Source organism: Suricata suricatta, chromosome 1 (assembly GCF_006229205.1).
Source record: "Suricata suricatta isolate VVHF042 chromosome 1, meerkat_22Aug2017_6uvM2_HiC, whole genome shotgun sequence".
Classification (NCBI taxonomy): domain Eukaryota; kingdom Metazoa; phylum Chordata; class Mammalia; order Carnivora; family Herpestidae; genus Suricata; species Suricata suricatta.
Window position 1 is genome coordinate 153,385,384 of NC_043700.1, and position 20,757 is coordinate 153,406,140.

At 44.3% G+C, this 20,757-nt stretch overlaps 1 protein-coding gene across 2 annotated transcripts in view; it reads left to right on the forward strand.

Annotated features, from left to right (window-relative positions):
- The first annotated feature begins 2,287 nt into the window (after nt 1–2,287).
- LNX1 (ligand of numb-protein X 1) overlaps nt 2,288–20,757 on the forward strand; it is a 117,786-nt gene continuing 99,316 nt past the window's right edge. For both annotated transcript variants that reach the window (XM_029945716.1, XM_029945723.1), the window contains exons 1-3: nt 2,288–2,350; nt 2,483–2,610; nt 19,406–19,891. In XM_029945716.1, the coding sequence (XP_029801576.1) occupies nt 19,500–19,891 (392 nt within the window). In that variant the 5' untranslated portion in view covers nt 2,288–2,350; nt 2,483–2,610; nt 19,406–19,499. The remainder of the gene's footprint in view (nt 2,351–2,482; nt 2,611–19,405; nt 19,892–20,757) is intronic.

Here is a 20,757-nt window from a genome sequence, read left to right on the forward strand (position 1 = left end):
TTTTTTTAACCATTAGAGATTATTCTGAATCCAGGAGTACCAAGATGCATGTCCCTTGGGATGGCTGATGGTGTAAAATACATCTACTTTTGTCTCTTTCTCTCCATGTATACACCCCACTAGGGTGTGAACTCCACTCCTGCTTCACTACTTGTTCTTCATGTTTATTCATCAGGCCATATATGCAGATGGCCAGGTGTATGTGACTATAGCCAGTGACGCCCCATAGCCCGGGGGCCTTTGGATAAAGTTTTGTGCATGGTCACTTCCTACACATTCTTTTCCCCTGCAACTCCCCCACCGAAACAAAAGCCAAAAAACTGATTCTGCCCTCCCAGGACAGCTTTGGTGGCCCTAGAAAAAAGGTGAGGCATGACTGACACACGGGGAAGGCAGGTGGCCTCAAGACTGCGAGGCTCGGCCTTCTGGATGATTCATCGGGTTGGCCACTAGCCCTGCCCTTCTAAGGGACGAGGAGACACCCTGTCAAAGTGAAGGAGATTGTTTTGTTGTTGCTTCTCAGTTGAGGATAAGCTGGTGGACCTATACTTTTCCTGAAAGACCTGAGTGCTGGAAAAGTGTTTGCTGAGTCATTCTGTTGTTAAAATGACAGGCCACACCTACCTTTGTTTCTATTGGATAAAAATGTGAATGGGGATTTTTTTTTTTTTAAAGCTTTTCTTTCTTTTCAAGTGCACCCAGTTCCCAGGTGGGGAAGGTGTAACACAGCAGTCTGGGATGGCTGGGGAGAACTGCCGGGAAGTATTCAGAGCCCGCCCTGTCTGTTCCTCATGCATTTGACTAGAATTTCTCCTCCTTCCCTGCCTGGTCATTTTACAAGGTATTGAATGACTGGCTGCACCCAGTTAAAGTGGACGCCAAGAGAACAGAATCAAGACCTCCTCCCCTTTCTCCTTCCTCCTCCCTGTCTCGTTGATTTCTTTCACCCCTCCCACAGTCAAGACACCAATCTACCCACCCCAGGACCTACCAAAACCTGCTAAAGTAGTACAATGTTAGAATGTGTGGAACCAAAGCGTTTCCAATATCAGGAGAAGAGAGACACAGAGTGGTGAGGTTGGGGGGAGGAATAAATAGGAATTACAAGACTTTTTTCTTAAGGGTGGGGGAGGGGGGTGGGGGGGTAAATGTCTCTGAGCAAGCAGACCGTCTCTTGGAGGGACAGACAATATCCCCAGGTAGCACGTTCCAGAGAGTGAATAAATGGTCGAGGGACCACAGAAGTACACAACCTTGAAATGCATTGAAGGGAGTTGTTTACAATCCTCTGCAAGATGCCAAAGGGCTTAACCGTCAGTCCTAATAGCTCCCAGCTGTGGCTGTGGTGCTGGCGGAGCTGAGCTGAGGAGTTACCATCTTTTCCTGCTGGAAAAACTGAAGCAACACAGTGACTTGCCCAGGGTCACACACCAAGCTTGGGAAGGAAATAATCCTGACTCCTTCTTCCTGGCTGTAACCAGCAGACAAAGCTACCTTATTACTGTACTATCATTCAAATCTGATTCATTTAAATTAGTCCTAATTGCAGGCCTACAAGTGAACTGTCAACTCCATGTGACTAAAATGCCTGGCAAGCCGAGGAAGGAATGACTGTGAAGTTTTACAAACTCCTGAATAAGGATTTAAAATGCTGCCCTCCCACTGGGACAGGGGTAGGGAAAAAGTGTTTGAAAACTTGACCTTGAAACTGCCCACAAGTATCATATTAAGATTTTTTAAAAATGAATTTAAAAGGGAGCCTGGGTGGCTCAGTCAGTTAAGCATCCAACTTCGGCTCTAGTCATGATCTCGCCATTCGTGAGTTCAAGCCCCCCGTTGGGCTCTTTGCTGACAGCTCAGAGACTAGAGCCTGCTTTGGATTCTCTGTCACCCTCTCTCTGCCCCTCCTCTGCTTGCTCTCTCTCTCTCTCAAAAATAAATAAAAATTTAAAAATTTTAAAAAATGAATTTGAAGAGTCACCTCCAACTTTTTAAAATATTAGAACACAGAAGCACCTGGGATTCAAGTGGATGCCACTCAAAAAGGCATATGACGGTGACTCTCAAATATTTTCCAAGCAGTCTTCACACTCTTCTTTCTTATGCCCACCAATTTACTGCCTTGATTTGGTGTTTCAATTTCTTTTTTAAGTCTTTTAGAGGCAGCTATTTGGGGCGGGGTTGAGAGGAGAGGGCCGAGGAAACAACCAGGCTGGTCGTAAGTTCCAATCTGAACACGGGGCTGGACACGTGCCGTGCTCAAGAAAGAAAGTAAATTCCAACGGTAAATTGCTCTAACTGATTCATTTGTCCGCGCAGAGACGCCACCTACCTGCTCGCAGGTAATCAGGTAAATGACAGGTGGGCGGGACCTATTGGCTGTTTCAATAGCTAAAGTCCCAGCAATGTTTTATCTGGGAGGATCCCTGTGATGTCACACATTTCTGCTCTCAGCCAACCAATGCCTTCCTCCTTCCTTTAGGCACCTGTACGCTGAGGTTGAGCCTGGTCAGTGCTCAGGCAGCCCCAGGAGCTGTTGGATTCACCCACAAGGCATGGGAACTTCGGGGCTGCTGCTGCTCTGAGAGCCCCAGCCACACACTTGAAAAGGTGAGTAGAAACTCCCCATTCTTCTCCTTTGACGTTTAGACCCATGGCCCCTGAGGGATCTGAATGAGGAATTTGAATGAAAAAAAAAATGTAAGCTGAATGGCTTAGCCCTGTGTTTGTCCCACTGGGAGAAGCCCTTTTGAGAGGGAAGAGCAGAGAGATGCCTTTGACATTTTGGTTGCACAGGAAAATTCTCCCAGGCCAGATATTTAATCCTTTTTGTTTCCCTTAATCATTAAGCCAGCCTCTGCTTGTCTGGGAAGTTGATCTGATTTTTTTTTTAACCCTGACGTGGCATGCAATGAAGAGTTTTGAAACTTAACTCAAAGGTTCAGATCTTCCAGCTCCTTTGATGGGGGTTGGGAGGCCAGTGCCGACTGAATTCAGGGTTGCCTTGTTTTTGCCTTATTTGCCTTATTTCTGCCTTCCTTTCTGCATTCGTTTCCCCAGAGGTAATTTCCATCAGAACCTTATATTTTTCCTCACCAGAAGTCTGTTTCTCAGGTGAATTCTGCTGCTGGGCTCCATTTCCTTCTTCTTTCTTCTCTAAAACAGTCTGTTTTCTTTGTCCTTTGTTGACGCTCTTAAAAACCACTTTGCAGGCTGGATTAGAATTGTTTACATCCAGACTTGGCCTGGCTGCCTGCTGACCTTTGGTTAAAGTAAAGATCATTTCCTCAGCGCTTATGCGAATGTAACTTCAGGTCTGATTTTTATTTATTTATTTTTAATTCTTCCACTTTTTTTTCTTTTTTTTTTTTAAATGACATACATGCACGAGATTGTTCTGCCAGGACCTGACTTTTTTTTTTTAAGTAATTTTACTCCTAGGATCCATTTTTGTTTTCTTAATCCTGATCACACAGCCTGTACTCCTGTTCTTGACAGCCCAAGGGCCACACTCTACACCCAGAGGAGAAAGGAAAACACAGCCAGTCCCTTGCTGGGACCCGCTGGAAAACACAGAGGGGAGATATCAGCCTGTGAGGGGACCTTTCTTTCTGGATTCCTTCATCGGCTCCTTTTCTGAGATGGCCGTCAGCAAATACCTGTGTGGAGGAATAGCCTGTTCGGAGTTAGGCTCAAGTTTATTTAACCCACCCTGAAATTCAAAGCACATGTCAATTCTCCCGAAGTCAAAGTGGAATCGACCTGAGAGAAGTTTTGTCTGACAGACGCTTCTCACCACTGAGATCCTGCCCTGGCCTTATTGCCAATTTCTCTCTGAATCCTGGGAGGCTTGTATTGTTCTCTAACTGACCTGTGTGTGTTCTTTTCCTCTGAGTGGTGTGTCTGGATGGCGGCTGCCAAGTTGCTCCTTACCCGTGTGCTTACTCACTTGATTCAGAACTTTGTCAGCAGAGGAAAGAAAAAGATCTCTCAGGTCCTGAATCTTCTGGAGAAAAATGTGCCTTTAAAATCAGAAAGCTCTGACAAGATGCATTCCTTCTGGATTACCATGGTCTGTTAGATCTTTGCACAGTAGTTAATTTATGATTAAACACTGTTTCATTGCTATATGTCAGGGTCCCTGGCTACTAAAGGAGCAAAGCGTTGGATGCTGTGCCCCCCAGATGTAAGAAAGGAAAGAAATCACAGAGGCTGGAAGTTCAGAGTCAGGTTCTCTAGCATGCAGTTGGCTCTTGGATAATTTGCACACAAATATTGTCCAAAGGGATGAAAGACCCACAGTGGCTCCCTACCTGGGGTAACTTCATCTCTCGATTCAAGTGGCAATAAAACCTGATTGGAGAACATGCAATGTCTTTCCATTTACACCCTTGAGAAGATACTTAACCTCTCAGGCCCTCAGTTTCTTCATCAGTAAAACAGGAGATAATCCGTATGATAGGAAGTGATCATGAGAAGTAATTGAAGTAACATACAGAGTGTCATGTGACCAGTGTCTAGTGCTACATGGATGCCAAATGAAGGCAAGGCTTGTTCTTGAAGGAATTTTCCCGGGTGCTTGGCAGATAGAGTCTGACCCTAGCAAGATAAGAGATCTCCCGTGGCTGCCATCATTAGGAACTCTGAGAGTTCTTGTTATGGTTATTAATTAGACATAATTAACTCCAGTGATAACAGTTTAGAGAAGGAAAATAGGCAGGAGGACACTCCAACTGTGTTCCAGAAGCCGGGGCACATTGGTCTCTGCTGGCTCCGGGACATGATTAGGAGCCACTGGCCACTGCTATTCCTCCTGCCTTTCCTGCCCCTAAGCTCTCACTCCCCCCATGGACCCAGCAAATGTGGTCCTCCGCAGGCCTGCGGTGGGGAACGTCCTGTGGTCATTTGCTGTAATCTGACTTGGCAGGCCGCCCTTTCTGCTCTCAGCTGTGCTCTCTCCAGGGCAGACTGGGTGCTTGGTTTCCTCCAATCTTGCACATAAACCCGCTTTGCCACAGCCCGGCACGCCACTGTGCCAAGTCCCCAGGCGCAAGAGGAGGAAGCCGGTGTGGAGCCTGCACTGCACCCTGAAAGGGGGCGTGGGGATCCCTTGCATATGATTGCCTCACTAATGGGTTATCCTGTGCCCTTCGATGACCTTGAGTCATTGCAGGAGAGGCTCCAGGGCCTTCTCTAGGTCTCACCCTACCCTGAAAAGCTAAGGCAAGTTTTCCTCATTCATGAGCAAGATTAACAGCCTAGCAGATGGAGGACGGGGGGTTCGTAACCTCAATCTGACTCCTGCTGTGCTTCGAGGATCCTGGGGAAAAACCTTAACTTCCCTGCCCAGCAGTTTCCTTGTTTACCTTTTCCCCAAAAAGGGATGCTAAAGTGGTATAGTTCAGGAGCAGCTGGTCCTCTAGCAGAAGCTGGGTGAGCTGCATAACTCGGTAAATTAGACTGCCTGCAGGGGACTGGGTGATGCCTCACTGGGAAATACTCATCTTATTTAATTCTTGGTGGAACAGTGCTACTGCTTTAGAATAGTGGTTTGGCTTCTGGCATCAGGATGCCGATGCCGGGGTTCAAAACCCACCTCTATCTTATACTAGCCGGTGACCTGGGACAGGTTATTTAACCCTGCTTTACCTCAGCTGGAAACTAGACTTATTATGAAGAAGAAATGAGTGAGATGTGTACAGTGCTTGGAATTCTACCTGGCACAATGTGAGTTATTGCTAGTAGTATTTTTTTAAGTTTATTTATTTTGAGAGAGAGAGAATCCCAAGCAGACTGCACTGTCAGCACAGAGCCTGGTGCAGACCTCGAATTCATGAACTGTAAGAGATCATGACCTGAGCCAAAATCAAGAGTTGGATGCTTAACTGACTGAGCCACGCAGGCAACCCCTGCCCAAATAGTATTTTTTTATTTAAAAAAATTTTTTTAATGTTTCTATTTATTTTTGAGAGAGAGAGAGAGCAGGAGTGGAGGAGGAACACAGAGAGAGAGAGAGAGAGAGAGAGAGAGAGAGAGAGACAGAATCTGAAGCAGGCTCCAGACTCCAAGCTGTCAGCACAGAGCCCGATGCGGGGCTCAAACTCACAAATGGTGAGATCATGACCTGAGTCGAATTCGGACACTTAACCAACTGAGCTGCTCAGGCGCCCCAAATAGTATTTTTTTTAAAGGAAGGTAGAATCAGACAGACCTGGGTTCGAGAACCAGTTCCACCATGTAACCACTGGGCTACGTAAGTCACTCAGTACCTCCTTGTCTCACATACCAAACCCCGTGCCGTTGTGAGGAGTAACTGACATGGCTTCATGTAACGTCCAGGTGTATAATACACCAGGTGCCCAATAAATGGCAACTCTTGTTATATTATTATAGGCACATATCTCTTGTTATATTATATGCAAGCACGAGTCGGGGAGGGGCAGAGAGAAAGGGAGAGAGAATCCCAAGCAGGCTCCACAATGTCAGTGCAGAGACCCACGTGGGGCTCAATCCCACAACTGTGAGATCATGACCTGAGCAGAAATCAAGTCAGATGCTTAACTGACTGAGCTGCTCAGGAGCCCCTACCAATAAAATATTTTAAAATTAAGGTCTATATATCATTTTTTAGACATAGTACTGTTGCACACTTTAATAGACCACAGTATAGTGTAAATATAACTTTTACATGCACTGGGAAACCAAAAAATTCATTTGACTTGCTTTATTACAGTATTTGCTTTATTGCAATACCCACTTTTTTATGGTGATCTGGAACTGAATCCGAACTGTCTCCAAGGTGCGCCCATGTAGAAAACAATTACTATATTGGTTAAAGTTAGACTCCTTAGGTCATGCTACAGTTTGGACATAGTAATGCTGGAAACAGTAGTAAGTTGAGGGCCAAAGGCTCTTTGAGAAAAACAGATTTCCCCAAAAGGCAGGCACCCCGAAGGTTTAGAAAGAAAACCCGTTAACAAAGATTATCTTGTTTATCTTGGAGCTCTGGGGTAGGGTTGCTGCCAGTTGAAATGCCTGGTCTTTTGCAGACCTGGGGCTGTAGGATTCTGCGATGTAAATAAACAGTGCATTCTCCTGGCTTCCTGGCTTCCATTGTCTCCCTGTTGGAGGTGAATTCTTCACTGGGAGTGGAGAAAACAGGGTCTGCTGGGATTCTGACTTCTTAAAAGGCCGGTAAGCTGCTGCCAAGAGAGCAGGTAGGAGGGAGGCTCTGCTATGTGTCCTCCTCATCACATCAGTATTCGTGGGCCTCATCCATTCATGGACCTCCTGGTGGTGACACATAACTAAGCCTGATATTTATGTGCTGGCATCACATAGACTCACTTTTATGTGGGTGGCACGTTTATGGTCCTCTGACAGCGCCTCCAAACTATCAAGGGCTTTTCAAAACTATTTGGAAGGAAGTCTACATCTCTCTTTCTGGGTTAATGGGATTTAGCCATCTGCTGTCCCCAGGGACTAAGGGTCAACACGAAAACCATGCAGGTTGTTAAATGTAAAAACTGCACTTAGCTGAAATCAGAAGCAGAAACTGTTGGATGCCTCCTGTAAACTACACTCACCCATTTCCTTTAATCTCATTTTGTTCTGATTAGTTACATGGAGACACCTCTCATCAGTATAAGAAAGAACTTTCTTGTAGCTAAGAATTAGAGCTGTCCAGAAATCCAGTAGGTTGCCTTTTGGGGTCCTGAGTTCCCCGTCACTGATGGTGATTGTTTTTTGTTGTATTTGTTTGGCATATTTACATGGCCCGGTATGTATTGCTGAAACAATGAATGAATACCTGAGAGAATTCATGTTTCTTTAGCAACACACATACTCATCTGTGAAGTGAGGGTATCGTCCATCTCCTAGCATGACTCTATCAATGAAATGAGAAAAGTACCCAGTACAGTATCTTTTGCCTAGTGAGCTACTCATTAGGCAATAAGAATTATTATGTTTTATTTTCTACTACATTTTAAAAGGGAGGGGAAAGAAGAGAATCCTGCTTCAGGTAGGGAGTAAACAAGATGACCTCCAGATTTGAGATTTATCGTTTTTAGGAGAATCTCTTCTTTTCTGTCCTTTTCATCCCCACTCCTCTTCCTCTGCCTTTCTAGAACTTCTTCCCCTTCCTCGTGGGAGCCATGCTCTTTGACGTGGTAGATTGACCAGGACTCCTTTAACCACGGTGGTAGGGTTCTGTCCCATTTCCCCAGGGACGTTGTTGTTCTTTTTTTTTTTTTTTACATCACTCATTCGTGCCTTGGAATGTGTGGGTTCAAATTCCACCATTATTTTCCAGTGACTCTTATTTGCTTCTTATGTTTGATGCATTTGTCACAGGCACACAAAAGACTTCACCAACAGCCGAATGGAAGCTCTCCAAGAATTTTCTTTAATAGCCTCTTGGCACAGCGCATGGCAACAGCACATGCATGATGGTGAGGTGGAAACATGCCATTGCTATCTGTGAGATGATTTGCATCGCTTGCTTGTGACGGCAGTTGCCAGTCACCTGGTCTTTTTAGAATAGAACGCTGCACGTTTGGGCTCCTGCGTATGCACATTAATACATGAGTCACCCAGTGTTTTCAAACTCCTCATTAAGTATTGTGGTTACGTGTGTGTTATGTTTTCTACAACACACACAAACTCAACTCTTCCATCTGTCGTCTTTTCCCCGTTGGGGCTCTGGCAAATTTGGTGTAATCATCATGGCAGAAGACATCTGTATTCCAACTGAGTAGTGGATTCAAAGAGGTTATTACATTTTTTTCCTAGAGCAGAACTGCCATCCCTTAGAACAAACGGAGCAGTCTCCGGGCGCTTGGGTGGCTCAGTCAGTTGAGCATCTGACTTTGGCTCAGGTCATGATCCCCTGAGGCTCCAGGAAAGAATCCTTCCTCACCTCTTCCAGCTTCTGGTACCTCCAGGCATTCCTAAGCCTGTGGCTGCATAACCCTGATCTCTGCCTCTGTCTTCTTATCGCCTTCCGTATGTGTGTGTTCTCTTCTGTGTCTTACAAAGACACTTGTCATAGGATTTAAGGTGATTTAGATAATCCAGGATGATCTCATCTCAAGGTTCTTAACTTAATGACATCTTCAAAAACTTTTTTTATTAAATAAGGTCACATTCACAGCCTTTGGAAATTAGGACAGGGCCATAACTTTGGGGGGTGGGCATCATTCTACCTGCTATACCCCCTGACATTTACATATGCAGGCTCCTCCCACTGATTCCTTGTCTGTGTGGAGGCTGAAATATTGGTCATTAGGAGAGTCAGAATTGACACCCTTCACTACTACTATCATTTATTTCTATGTTCAAGCATAGAAATAAATGATAGCACAACAGTGTTTTATGTTCTAAAGACCTACTGAGTTTTTTTAGTCAATCGTATGATGCATCTACAAAAGCAAATCAGTAAAAGCTATCTTACATTGCCTTTAAAGACAAGTAGAGGGGCGCCGGGGTGGCTCAGTCAGTTAAGTGGCCGACTTCGGCTCAGGTTATGATCTCGCAGTTCATGAGTTCGAGCTTCGCATCGGGCTCTGTGCTGATGGCTCAGAGCCTGGAGCCTGCTTCGGATTCTGTGTCTCTTTCTCTCTCTGCCCCTCTCCTTCTCACACTCTGTCTCTCAAAAATAATAAACATTAAAAAAAATTTTTTTTAAGACAAATAGTATCCTGGTTAAGAAACAACTACTCCACTGAATCAAGCCACAACTGGATAACTGTCCACTTCCAGGTGTCACGTTTTCAAAGGGATTTTAAAAAACCAGCAAGTATCCTGGGTGGACCCTTTACTATCACCTCGAGTCCCCAGGAAGACAATGGAAAGAACCAGTGACAAAAGAAGAGACAAGAGAGAAAGCAATGCTCTCTTTAATTGGGGCAGCTGCCATGTTTTGAGGGAGTGAATGTGATCTATGACACTGAAAGGTCAAAGTAGCAAAAGGAAAGGATTCTGCTGTTGGGAAACTGATGAGCTCCCCACCACTGTGGATGTTTCAGGCAGAAGCTGGAAGGCCAGCCCACAGCGAAGTTGTAAAGAGGATTCCTATACTTGGAAAGAATCTAAGATTGTTACCCTACTCAAAAGCCTGTGATTTCTTAAAAGATTAAAAGATAATTTTAAAATCTCAAATACAGGGGCGCCTGGGTGGGTCAGTCAGTTGGGTGTCCAAATTTGGCTCAGGTCATGATCTCGCAGTTCGTGAGTTTGAGTCCTGCATTGGCCTCTGTGCTGACAGCTCAAAGCCTGGAGCCTGCTTTGGATTCTGTGTCTCCCTCTCTCTCTCTGCCTCCCCTGCTCGGGCTCTGTCTCTGTCTCTCAAGGGTAAATAAATATAAAAAAAAAAATTCTCAAATACAGATCATCATGTGACCAAACACTAGTGTGTGTATTTCTCTTCCTTGAATGGGGGATTTGCTCATGTTCTTTGCCTACCTTGATCTCTTCCCACTTGTCCATATACCATTAAGCTTTGATGATCCTCCCTGAGGCTCAGCTCTTCCACGAACTTTCCTGACGATTCCAGACCACATTATACTGTTCTCCTATCTCTTTGTCTCCAAAACTTGTCCCTGGCTCCTATTTGAGGGGATCATACCCCTTGCCGTACTCAATATGTATTTTTTTTTTTTGCAGGGCTTTAATATTTTTTTTCTGTATGTAAGCTCCATTTTTCTAATTAGACTGAAACTCACTGAAGATATCATTGAATTCCCTGTGCTGGAGCAGGATTCTCACACAGAGAGTTGTGACACTGAGGTTTTTTTTTCCAGGAAGCAACTTTTTCCTGCCGCCACTGCTCAGCTGGGTTCATACCCCAAACGCCACAAGGCATAGTTTTTTGTATCTTTTCCATTTTTTTGTCTCCCATATATGGTAACATACAAACATGTAGACTGATTAAGTGGGCACATGTTACAAGGTCGTGAGGAATGTCGTCATGTACGTGCATAACTAGGTTGCCTTGAGGTTTTTTTTTTTTTTTTTCTATTCCTTAGGGAGGGGACCCTGCCATGGTGGGAGCTCCCACAGAATTTAACACAAATGCCAAGCATAAATAGGTGATCAATGAACATACATAGAATTGAAACACAGCAGAAACAATGGTGAGAATTCAAATATCTTCCTTCACCTTGTCTTTCATTCTGTAAAACATGGTTATCTGCTTAAAAAAAAATTTCCTGAATATGTTTTTCAGCCTTGGGTGGAAAAATGTCAGCTTCCTTCTCCACGTTTCTCCTCTGAAATGATGTCTTCCCAGGATCCCCTGGTGATTCTTTGCATGAACGGAACCCTTGATTCATGCAAAATATTCTGCCTTCATTTTTGTTGTTGGCAGGGGGTCAGCTCCATTTCACCATGTTGCTAGACCAGGAAATGGAAGGGCATCTTTTCTGGGACAGAGTTCTTCAAGCCCAGGTATGAAAGGGGCGCCATGTCACCCAAGGGAAAGGCAGTAAATCTTCAGTCAAGGAAGGCAAAGCTCCTCTCCAACCAGCTAGTAAAAGGTCTTCCCTGGGCTTCTAAAACTTATATCTGATCTGGCTAGCCACTTGGGACTCTTTTCACTTACCTGTTTTTCTTGTTCTTCCTGCTTTCTGACCAGTTATTGACTCCAGACATGGTCTCCTTTTAATTCAGTTCTCCTTTAGTTTCCTGAAGATATTTCAATCTCTTTCAAGACCATTATATATGTGTGTGTGTGTGTGTGTGTGTGTGTGTGTGTGTGTATTTTTTTTCCTGTCCTTTCTGGTGTTGGCAACACTACGCAGGCAAGTATCTTTCATGGATCCAATTAACGGATTGCTTGCTCTCTCTTGGAAATGGTTGATTTAAACATTACGTAGGTTCAGAACTAATCGCGACCTTTGCAGCAGTCCATGAGCACCTGCCTCCTTGTGTTCTCGCTCCTTTTCCTTTGCAAGGCATTTTATTCAGGTCACTAAAGCACTTAATTCCTCCCTATTACTGATATGTCTGTAAGCTAAGGAATAGCCCACAGGGCATTCGTCCATCCCCTTACTTCACAGTTGGTATTTATTAAAAAAACTGATGGCATATTATCGATACTCCAAGTTTCACACAATTTATCTATCATTTAAAATGTAATTATAAACATACTTTGTTTAATAAAATAGAGCTTGCCCTAACTTTGGCAATTGCTATCCCCACCCCCGCCCAATAATCTAATTTAGGAGTTCCAGCGAGTGCCAGGGCAGTGGTTAGACAAACATTCCCACGGATAATTATTTTAGAAAGAGAAACGAGGCCACCAATATGAAAGATTTACCAGCACTATTCCATTCGATTCCCCCATGAGTGTATTTCTGGTCTTCACAGTCCAGGATGGGGATCCAGAATGACTGTGATCCTCTGTACTGAGGTGTGGCCTCAGTGAGCAGTTTGAACCAAATTCTGAACCGCTTCCACGCTGAGAAGCTTCATCTGAATTTCAAAGCGTCATCATGGACAAGACACCTTCAGCTCAGTTTCTAGAAGCTGAAAGTTCCTTCAGAAATCATGTGGTATAGGGGTTCTCTGTCTTTAGGTGTTTTTCTTTTAAGTTTTATTTATTTTTGAGAGAAGGGCAGAGAGAGAGGGACATATAGAATTCCAAACTGGCTCCAGGCTCTAAGAGGTCAGCACAGAGCCCGACGCAGGGCTCAAACTTGGGAACAGTGAGATCATGACCTGAGCCAAAGTCAGATGCCTAACCAACTGAGCCACCCAGGCGCCCCCTTCAGTCTTTATGTGTTTATGTAAAACACTGGGGTTGGTAGAAGGGATTAGGAGATTTTGAAAAACATGAAATAAGTCAGCAAAAACTAAGAAGCAAACACAGCAAGGGTAGGGCAGAGCCCCACACTGTTTACATAGTGGCCGTGGCCTTGCCGGAAAGAATGTTTGTATCACTTGACTGGTAGATGCTCGAAACAGAGCTCCTTGGGGATCCAGTCATCTTGTGATCTTTTTGGCGCCTGGGTTTAGATTATGCTTCTTTCTTCTCGTTTGAAGTGAAATTCTTCCTCCTGCTTATGAGCCCTTCCATGAACTACTCATCTAATGGTGCCAGGTGGCTAGGACACCTCTTCAGACACTTCCCTTTCTGGCATTGTGCACCTTTTTTCCTTTCCTTCCCTTCCCTTCCCTTCCCTTCCCTTCCCCTTCCCTTCCCTTCCCTTCCCTTCCCTTCCCTTCCCTTCCCTTCCCTTCCTCTTTCTTTCTTTCTTTCTTTCTTTCTTTCTTTCTTTCTTTCTTTCTTTCTTTCTTTTTCCTTTCTTTCCTTCTTCTTTCCTTCCTTCCTTCTTTCCTTTTCTATTCTTTTCTCTTCTTTCCTCTTCTCTCATTCCTTCCTTCTTTCTTTCCTTTCTTCTCTCCTTCCTTTCTCCTTCTCTTCTTTCTTTCCTTCTTTTCCTCCTTCTCTCTCTCTCTCTCTCTCTTTCTTTCTTTCATCCAGAGCTTCAGGACTTTCCATTCATCTCCTGGCCTTTCCATCAGCTGCTCGTGTCCTGTCACTTTTTTAACTTTTCACGTATTAGTGACTGTCAGTAACAGTTGATTGATGTTTGTGTTCTGGATGAAAAACAAAATTATCTCCGATTTGCCATCTGTTTAAATGGTTTCCATGTCTCTTTTCTCGTGTTGTTCATGTTGTCAGTGCATTCTAGAACATCATTTATCAAAATATAGGAATGCTTATAAACAAATGGGAGAGTCCCAAACCCCAAATACCACTCATTCTTGGGATTGGGTTATACACTGAGGATTCCAATACCGAACTGTTTAGCTGCAAAGGAATTTCTGTTTATATAAATCCACCTAATGCCCCTAAATATCTTGGCATTTTCTAAATTGTGTTCCTAGCTGCTACTTTTCTACTTTATTACCCTGGATTTTTTGTTTTTCCTCCTCAGTGCTCAAGAATTGCTAATAGCTTTCTCTAGGCCTCGGGGCAGTGTTTCTGGCTCGAAGCAGGGCAGGGCAGCAATGATAGCATGGCCTTCTATTGCCACCAAGAAAGCAGACACAGTCCTAGGCTCTGCATTCAGTTACTCCATTTCACTGTATCCTAGAGTTTTGGGGCTCATTCTACCCATACCTCATAGGAGGGACACTGAGTAATCGGGGAGTTTGCAAGGAGAAAGGTCAGCCTTACAGAGTATATGGAAACTTGAAGGAATGCTAAAAAGCCCAAGGTTCCTGGACCAAGGGACGAAAAGGGTGTCTTCTGATGAGTAAAGGGTGTCTTCTGATGAGTAAAGGACTTAAGGAATTTGATCAATTCTAAGTAGCTCCTGGGGTAATACTGGCACCCATGGAGGGATGGGTGAGTTCTAGAGTGGGAATTTTTTTTTAGAGAGGCAAATTTTTGTTCCCTATTTGGACTGCCCCCCCCCCATAGTTAGAGCTCTCCAAAGCAGGATGATCTATTTTATAAGGTAATAAAGGCCAGTTTCATTTAGGGACCTTTTCTCAAGGCTCCCTTGCAACACAAAGAGTCTATGGTTCAATGTTTCCTCTTTATCAAGGTTAAAGTCCCAATGTAGGACACACTGCCATTGACTATGAGGATGAGTTCTTTTTAATAATATGAAGTCCACGACTATTGTTGTAAAAGTGTGACTCGTGCAGCCGTTCAGAAGAAGCTTGGGAGTCAGGTTTTGTCCTTTCAGTAAGAAGAAAATGTGAAACTCAGTGCAGCCTGCCAAGTGATATGTTTAATCCATTGTCTTTCCAGTGCCTTACAGGGTTTATCCCAGTGACCTTAGGCAACCATTTTCTATACAGCCAGTGTGCATTTAAAGGAGAATTAGCAGGAGAGTAGCACAGCAGGGACTCCATTGTTCTGGTAGGTTATTTCATGCAGAAAATTTTCCACTTCCAAACTTTGTATCCCAAAGGCTGTTCTTAAGACTATTGGATTTTTAGTGCAGGTGACAGTATACATATGACCTCTAACAACCTTCCTGTTTGCAGACAGCGCTGACTCACTTTGCTCTGGAATGCATCTCTGTTGTCAGCCACAGGAGGTTAGAATTTAAAAGTTAGGTAGAAGAACTTCTGTACAAGTTTCAGGCGTGACCATAAGCTGGCAGAAAAGGAAGCAGGGATTAAGGACAGAGATGGAGATTTTTACTTTTACTGGCACCTCTCACCACTGCGTTGGTAGAAGACACACAACTCTACAAGTGACCCAGGGCTTCTACTGCACTCCAAACCACAGGGAAGACAGAAAAGATGGTTCCTAAGCCACAAGAGTGTTCTACTGAGGAAGTATAAGACTTTCACCTCCCCTCCCCCAGCCCCCCATATACACCCCAGGAGGAAACCTACTTCCCTCCCCTTTCTCTAAACTGCAAAAAAGCCAGGACCAAGAAGTGCTGAGGGCTGTTCCATTGAGTAACATAGATGGACTCAAAGCTAACAGGCTCTCTTGCTTACATTTAGAAGAAAAAACAGTTTACCTTTTAAGCCTTAATGATCTTTGATAATTTCTTCTCAGTTCGTGTCTTAAAATGATACATCATATATGTTTATAAGATGTAAACTGGAAATAAGCCTCACATAAATAATATTAATGATATATTTTTTTAATTTGCTTAAGTCTATTTATTTTGAGAGAGACAGAGACAGCACAAGTAGGGGAGGAGCAGAGGCAGAGGGTGAGAGAGAGAATTCCAAGCAGGCTCCACACTGTCAGCTCAGAGCCCAGGGTGGGGCTTGAACCCGTGAAGCCATGAGATTATGACTTGAGCCAAAACCAAGAGTGGGCACTCAACCAACTGAGTCACCCAGGTGCCCACTAATCATAATTTTTTCTTTTTTTTTTTTAAGCTTATTTATTTTTGAGTAGGGGGCAGGGGAGGGGAAGAGAGAGAGGGAGAGAGGATAAAAAATCCTAGGCAGCTTCTATACCATCATCTCAGAGCCCAAAGTGGTGCTCAAACTCACGAAGCATGAGATCATGACCTGAGCTGAAACCAAGAATTGGACACTTAACCAGTGGAGCCACCCAAGTGCCCCATTAATCATATTTTTTAAAGTCTACCTAGTTTTTTCTTTAGAGCCCAAATTGCTTCCTTCCTTGCTTGCTTTTTGGCCAATTCTCTCGTAATCTGTGTCTATTCATATAGGCTTTATTTAGTCTAAAGCAAAGTTGGAAAATACAAACAGCAGTGTTTACATTAATATTATGTTAAGAATCTGGTGTACTCATATGGGCAAGTGCCAGGGAATTCAAATTTCTCTCAGAAAAACAAGAAAGGAAAGATAAAAGAATTGCGGTTGGAGTGACAACCTGCCGTTTTTGCTTACCCGTTCCATTCATTTAGTCTCCAGTATTTTAGCACTCAGTAAAGTCCAAGAATATTTTAATCAGAGCCTTGGAAAAACCTATTAGCAATGTTCCTAAAGAGATTTTTAAACCTAATATCCTGGGGCTCTTACATTTGCCTAGTCGCCTCCCAACTAAGTCATGAGGATCAGGAAAGATGCTAGGACACAATGTAACAAAATGGTTAGGAAGAGAAACTAGAGTGTGCTCCATTTCTTGGTTTGTTTCTTTTTTGGTGTAACTGGCAAGTTATTTACCGTGTCACACACTTCAGCTTCCTCATCTGTTAAATGAAAACAAACCCAACCCAACAGCCCTGGGGATTTGTGTGGATTAAATAACATAGTGTATAGAAGGCCCGAGTCAGTGCCCAGTGCATGGTAAATGCTCAAAACTTGTCAAAAAGCAAAGAAAAAAAGATTCTCCCGGAAGCCAACCACCCAGAACAAAACAAAACCCTCTGCTTTATTGGCACAGAATCCTACAACTCTGTTTCTGAAAGGGACTTTATAGTATTGATCTAATGGCTTTTTTTTAAGCTATCATTTTTCTAACAGAATATTATAAGGAAAGTGATGTGTCAGAGACATGAAAATGGGGCTGGGGCTGGGCGGGGTAGAGAGTGGGCAAATAAATCTCCACTCCACCTGCCTGCCTGCCTGCCTGCCTTCCTTCCTTCCTTCCTTCCTTCCTTCCTTCCTTCCTTCCTTCCCAAGGAAGGCTCTCAGGCATCTGCCACTTTCCAGAACACAGTCTAAAAACCAAAAATCTGGTCCAATTCCACCATTTCACCCATGAAGGCATGGCCCAGAAATGTGAAGTTGAGTTTTCAGTGGTAAGACCAGAGCGACAGTTGCATTCCTATTGCTTTTCAGTGCAAGACAAGGAGGAGGAATGGACAGGACCCAAACACGTGGGAAGATTTGACAAAACTCGTGTCAAAATTCAAAATACGTGAACTTTTCTTTTTTTCCTATAGCAGATGATAATCTTTTGGGTGGCCAATTTCTGTTTTCATGTTTATTTTGGACTGTTTTTCATGCCACTTAAAGCATTTCCTGTGTGGTTCCAGTACCTTCTATCAGCCTGAGGACGAATAGCAGCTGTGTATGTTTCCATGAAATTTGAGTAGAAACAACTTCACCCGCTTCTGCACTCTCTACCTTAGTCTTCTGTGGCCAGTGAAATAAACTGCTATGATTGCTAAGCGTTTTCACATTCAGGACATTTTACTTCAACCTCCTGACCAGAGTGTTCTTTCAGGCATATTAATTACTGGAGGACAGAAATGTAAACACAAAGCTGACCCAGTGGAAGCTTGAAGTCCATGGATTTTCTTTTTGAGATAAGGCCTTGCTCCTGCAAACAACCTTGGACTTAATTTGGAAAAGAAATTTCCAAATGCAGCTGGTTTCCTGTTAGGTTACTCGCGTCTTTATGTTCTTGTGGCATGCCGGCTTGAAGACTTTTCATTTACTTTCCAAAACGGAGAAAGTTGAAGGGGGCTGGAGGAGGGGCAGGATTTTTATTTTTATTTTTATTTTTAAGTAGGCTTCACAGCGAGTGCAGAGCCCAATGCAGGGCTTGAAATCAGGACCCTGACATCAAGACACAGATGCTTTATCGACTGAACCACCCAGGCACTCAATGGGGTTCTTTACCCTCATGAGAGATGACCCAGAGTCGCCTGGCCCACGCTTCCGGTTCCTGGTGTGGTCTATGTCCCCCGGACTGGTGACCGCATGAGAAAGGCAGCGTGTCCTTTTAAAGCTCTCCCGGAGGTCTCCTCCACACCTAGCTTCCTACCTAGCCTGGAGTTGGCGTTCGAAAAACATTTATGGAATGATTCCAACAGACTTCCTAGATGTTAATCGGGAATGTTAAACACACCATCATTTGGACTCCTATACCAAAGGAAAATACATAGTGTGCTAGTGTTCTACTGGTTTGAAATATATATATGATTAAATAAAAGACTACTGCTAAAACAAACCAAAAAGACCCCTTGTAGCTTTCAGTGTCTAGGTCAACTGAGTAGACAGGAATGAATTCAGTGACAAGTGCATATAAAAATAGTAGCTAATATTGGGGCGCCTGGGTGGCTCAGTCAGTTAAGTGTCAGACTTCAGCTCAGGTCATGATCTCACAGCTTGTAGGTTCGAACCCCGTGTCGGGCTCTGTGCTGACAGCCTGAAGCCTGCTTTGGATTCTGTGTCTCCCTCTCTCTCTCTACCCCTCACCCAACTGTGCTCTGTCTCTCTCTGTCCTCAAAAATAAATAAACATTAAAAAAATTTTTTTAAATAGTAGCTAATATTGACTGAGCATGTACTATATTCCAGGTATGATGCTGAGAGGTTTATGTCTTATTTCTTGCGTGATCCTCACAACAGTCCTATGAGGTCGGCTCTTGTAATCCTCATTCTACAGCTATGGATTAAATCACTGGCCTGCAGCAGTGATGGGATTTGAACCCAGGCAGTGCAGCCCGAGAGCCCACATAGCTGCCACATGACTGACTTGAGTGAATGAAATGCATATGGAGGAAAACATGCTCTCACCACAGTAAAAATACTACAGACTCAGCAGTGTCAGTTCTGAGACGATTCTGGTGAGGGCTCTGACATCCCATATTTTCTGAGTTTTAGAGAACGTTGGGAGGAAAGATAAGAGAAAGCCATTAGAGTGTTCACTGTTTTTCTTCTTGTCCCCATCTGACAGAGCAATTTATAAATCACTGGTCTAATTTAATTTTGCTAACAATGTATCTTTCTGGGGATTTCCCAGATAGTCCCCCGTGGTTTTTACCACCCCAGCACGAGGATGTTCAAGGCAAACATTATTCCCACCAGGGTGGATGGTAAACTGAGGCATAAGGAGGCCAAGTCACTTGCCTAAGGTCATGTCGGTCCCCGGAGCGGACAGTCAGCCCTGGCCTTCTGAATCCCAGCTCAGTCTTCCATCCGTGGGCGGCACGTGTCACATCCATTGCATAGTCTTCAGTCTCAGGCAAACAAACATGAACTGTCTTGTTCTCTTTTAGGTCTGTGGATGGCTCCTGGAAGATCTTGATTGTTTGCTGAGGACACAGTGTCATCCTGGGCTGGTTCCCTGCCATCCCATCTCCCCAGCTGACCATGAGCCAGCCGGACCCTGCCTGTGCCCCGGATCCCAGCCCCACACCCCTGTGTGTGGTCTGCGGCCAGGCCCACTCCCCCGAGGAAAACCACTTCTACAGCTACGAGGAAGATGTGGACGATGACCTCGTGTGCCACATCTGCCTGCAGGCTCTGCTGGACCCTCTGGACACCCCCTGTGGACACACCTACTGCACGCTCTGCCTCACCAACTTCCTGGTGGAGAAGGACTTCTGCCCCGTGGATCGGAAGCCTCTGGTGCTGCAGCATTGCAAGAGGTCCAGCATCCTGGTCAACAAGCTTCTCAACAAACTGATGGTGACCTGCCCGTTCCCGGAGCACTGCACCGAGGTCCTGCAACGCTGTGACCTTGAGCAGCACTTTCAGACAAGGTAGGGCCTTCTGGCTGGCCAGCTCCGAGCAGCCCGCCCTCCCAGGGACAGCTGGTCTTGCCTGCCCCCCACGGGCAGTGCTGTCCCTGGGACCGGGTGCTCCACGAGATACCTTTTCTGTCTTCTCCTTCTGCAGACGATATAAGCATTCACTCAAAGGAAACCTTTTAGGTGTTTATAACTGTGGTTCAGCCTGAGAAAACAGCCTGTGATAGAGTTGTGGGTGCAGCTATGGGGGGGGGAGTATTTTATTGTGGTCAAATATCCATAACATAAAATTTGCCATCTTAACCGATTTTAAGAGTACAGTTCTGTGGCATTAAGTACATTCACACTGTTGTGCGGCCATCCGCGCAATCCGTTACCAGAACTTTTTTCATCTTCCAGAATTGAAACTGTACCTATTAAACCAAAACTTGCCATTCCTTCCAGTCCCGCCCATGCTACTTGCTGTCTCTGAATCTTACTGCTCTAGGAACCTAAGAGAAGAGGAATACACACAATTTTTGTCTTTTTGTGGACTGGCTTATTTCATATGTGTGTGCTCTAAAATGTTAAAGGTACTGGAAAGATCTGATGAACAGCTGTCTCTGAGGCTTATGACCCCCAAAAGATTTCCTGATGGACGTTGTGTATTTCTTGACATCAGAAAAATAATGTCTCCCAGTTTGATCCATGATTATTAAAATTTCTTCTGTATGGGAATTGGCAAAGCCCACTATTCTTTGAGGAGATATAAGGTATTGTCAACTGAGTTATTTTTTTATTTTTTTTTTTACATTTATTTTTGAGGCAGAGACAGAGCATGACTGGGAGAAGGGCAGAGAGAGAGGGAGACACAGATTCTGAAGCAGGCTCCAGGCTCT